The 3,195-nt window shown below is 51.1% G+C and overlaps 1 protein-coding gene across 1 annotated transcript; it reads left to right on the top strand.

Annotated features, from left to right (window-relative positions):
• Positions 1-395: 395 nt before the first annotated feature.
• DUSP21 (dual specificity phosphatase 21) lies at positions 396-965 on the top strand. The gene has a single exon (XM_004319271.1). The coding sequence runs from the start codon at positions 396-398 to the stop codon at positions 963-965; it is 570 nt and encodes a 189-aa protein (XP_004319319.1).
• The last annotated feature ends 2,230 nt before the right edge of the window (positions 966-3,195 follow it).

Raw genomic sequence — 3,195 nt, 5'->3', positions numbered from 1 at the left:
GAAGCATAAAATAGCTACCTGGTAACAGAACATTTTAAAACATCAAGACAGATAAGAATTCGGGCTCGGAAAATAAATGACTATGAAGAAAGATAAAAAGAAGAGAGATCTGGGGTTTCTCTGAAGACCCGGCTCTGCGGCCAAGTCCTCCCTGTAGCGAGCTGCCATTGCCATGGAAACCAGTGGGAAGGGCAGTGGGGGCCTGTGACTCCCGCGCAGGGCGGCGGGGGTTGGGGGGGGTGGGGGTTCGAGGTGGAGACGGGGTGGTGACCTATGACTGGTATACTGTCCCCCAGACCCTCTCCAAGAGACTCCACCGAGCTGCTGCTTCCTGAACTCGCTCCCGGGAGCGGTGCCCCAAAGCAGCCAGGAGAGACCACTGTCCCGCCACCTTGATGACAACATCCCCGTGTCCCCTCCTGGCTCAGGCTGTCAGGCAGCGCTCTGTCCATGGCCTCTCCCAGATAACCAGCAGTCTATACATCAGCAGTGGGGTGGCAGCCAACAATGAACTCATGCTGTCTACCAACCACATCACGACAGTCATCAACGTGTCGGCAGAGGTGGCCAACACGTTCTTCAAAGACATCCAGTGCGTACACGTGCCGGTGGTAGATGCTCCCACCTCGCACCTCTACGACTTTTTTGACCCTATGGCGGATCACATCCACAGCGTGGACATGAAGCAGGGCCGAACGCTGCTGCACTGCGCCGCCGGGGTGAGCCGCTCTGCCGCTCTCTGCCTCGCGTGCCTCATGAAGTACCACTCCATGTCGCTGCTGGACGCCTACACGTGGACCAAGTCACGCCGCCCCATCATCCGGCCCAACATCGGCTTTTGGGAACAGCTTATCCATTATGAATTCAAGCTGTTTAGTGAGAACACCGCTCACATGATCAGTTCTGCGGTGGGTATGATTCCGGACATCTACGAGAAAGAGGTCTGTCTGATGATGCCGATGTGAGCCATCCCGGTCAGCCCCTGACATCTGCTGCAAATCCTATATCAACATTGAATGTTGAACTTTTGTTGGTAAAGGAACTAGAAACCACCTTTTAGAAGGGCAAGCAAAAAGGGCAGGGGGAGTTTTTAGCTTAGTATGCCTTATCTTTAAAGAATAAAATTCATGGGGCTTCCCTGGTGGCGCAGTGGTTGGGAGTCCGCCTGCCGATGCAGGGGACACGGGTTCATGCCCCGGTCCGGGAAGATCCCACATGCCGCGGAGCGGCTGGGCCCGTGAGCCATGGCCGCTGAGCCTGCGCGTCCGGAGCCTGTGCTCCGCAACGGGAGAGGCCACAGTGGTGGGAGGCCCACGTACCGAAAAAAAAAAAAAAAAAAGAATAAAATTCATTAAAAGTAAAATGGTGACAATGTTTCTTATCCTGTGAGCGGCACGGCATGGCTGCTGCGGCCTGGCAAGAGAGGAGGGTGCCGAAGGTGGTGCCCAGCTCAGATGGACCTGAACCCTGGGACCTGCCAGAGCAGACTACTAACCCAGGGGTGAGTCACCCGCAGCCGCTCCTCCCACCCACCCAGCGCCCCAATCCCACCTGGTTCTTCCCAATCCAAAGCCAGAGGCTTAGACATCGTGGTACCCACTGTGTGCTTCTTACAGTAAGTGCCAACCTACTGGATAAGTGGTCTTCTTGGGGTTCTCTGGGAGTCCTGGGGGAGCCTCAGGCCACCCCTGACCCCACTTTCAACCACAGTGACCCAACTCTGGTTTTCTAGATTAGATTTACATGTTAAATAGTTTTAAAAAAAAACAATTCCACTATATAAAGTTTAAAAATATTTTTTCCAGTGCTGTACTAAATGGCAAGGTCTTGAGTTGCCCTCAGCAATCCCCACCATCCTTTGTGAAAAAGGAACATTAATCCCCTTCTCCAGGGCACTTGCTAAGAGAGAGAGCCCGCCTGACACAAGGCCTCCGCTGCTCTCATGGGCCTTGGCATCGTAGGCTGGAGCTGCTGGCCAGGACTGGCTCTGTCACCTCCTCCCATTGTAACTGGGGCCTCTCAGAGCCTCCATTTCCTTACCTGTCAAAGCAGTGGGAGCCTGTCTCTCCCAGGGTTGCTGTGAGAATTAGATTCCTTAGCATGGGACCTAGCAGGCGAATGGTTTCCTGCTTAGAGGAAAGGGCTGCTCTTGTTATTAAGGATAATCTTTAGCCCTGCTGGTTGGGGGTCAGCACATCCATCCTCACAGCGGCCTTTCCCCCATCTGTATACAGCCCTTTGTTGTCTACACAGCGCTCTTCTAAAAAATCATCCTGTCTATAAAAACAAATGGTCTAAGGTTCTTTTGGACCCTACCTCAGAGGAGGCCTACATTTAGAGCCTTTTCAGCGTTCCTATTGGGTCATTGTATTTAATCCATGTGAAAGCAAGAAGCATCATTCCAGGGCCCCCTGTCCCCTACCCAAAGGCCTTATTTATAATCACTGACCATTAGAGTCAGCACCCTGGGGTTCCACCAGGATCCGTGAAGGCATTTGCCAAAGGGACGAATGAGTGGGCCCCAGAAGTAGGCCCTGGAATCCAGGATGTTCAAAATCCCCAGGTATCTGGCTCTGGCTTGGGAGCAGCTATTCTAATTGAGAATTACTCTAGGTAAACAATATGAGACAAAGAGCACAACCACTCTGGTTGATGCAGACCTGTGGGTCCAGACCCCTTTCTCTCCAGACCCATCTCTACTCCCACTTCCACAAAAGGAGTGTCCAGGGATGCAATTTGGGGCAGTGGGGGTGGGGGACATTATGAAAACCTCTGCTCTGGATGGATCCTCTCCTTTTACAGATAGAAGACCAGGCTCACAAAACACAAGGACTAGTGTGGTAGATCCTCTACAAAGCAGCCTTTCTGGCAGAAACCCAGAAAGAAAATTTCTTTTCAAGCATTTTTAAAAGAAATTTGTTTGTATATATATATATGTGCGTGTGTTTTCATTTTTTTTAATACCTAAATTAACACACCATAAAATTAACTCTCTTTGGACATACAGTTCTATCAGTGTTAACAATGGGTACATTTGTGTAACCACTGCCACAATCAGGACACAGAGCAGTTCCATGACTCCAAAAATTTCCCTCATGTCTTCCCTTTGTAATCAAACTCTGGCCCCCACCCCAACCTCTGGCAAACACTGATTGGTTCTCCATCCTATAGACTTGCCTTTAACAGAATGTCACA

The sequence above is a fragment of the Tursiops truncatus genome, chromosome X (assembly GCF_011762595.2).
Source record: "Tursiops truncatus isolate mTurTru1 chromosome X, mTurTru1.mat.Y, whole genome shotgun sequence".
NCBI lineage: Eukaryota > Metazoa > Chordata > Mammalia > Artiodactyla > Delphinidae > Tursiops > Tursiops truncatus.
Note: the sequence above shows the minus strand (reverse complement) of the source record. Positions and strands in the feature narration are given on the sequence as shown.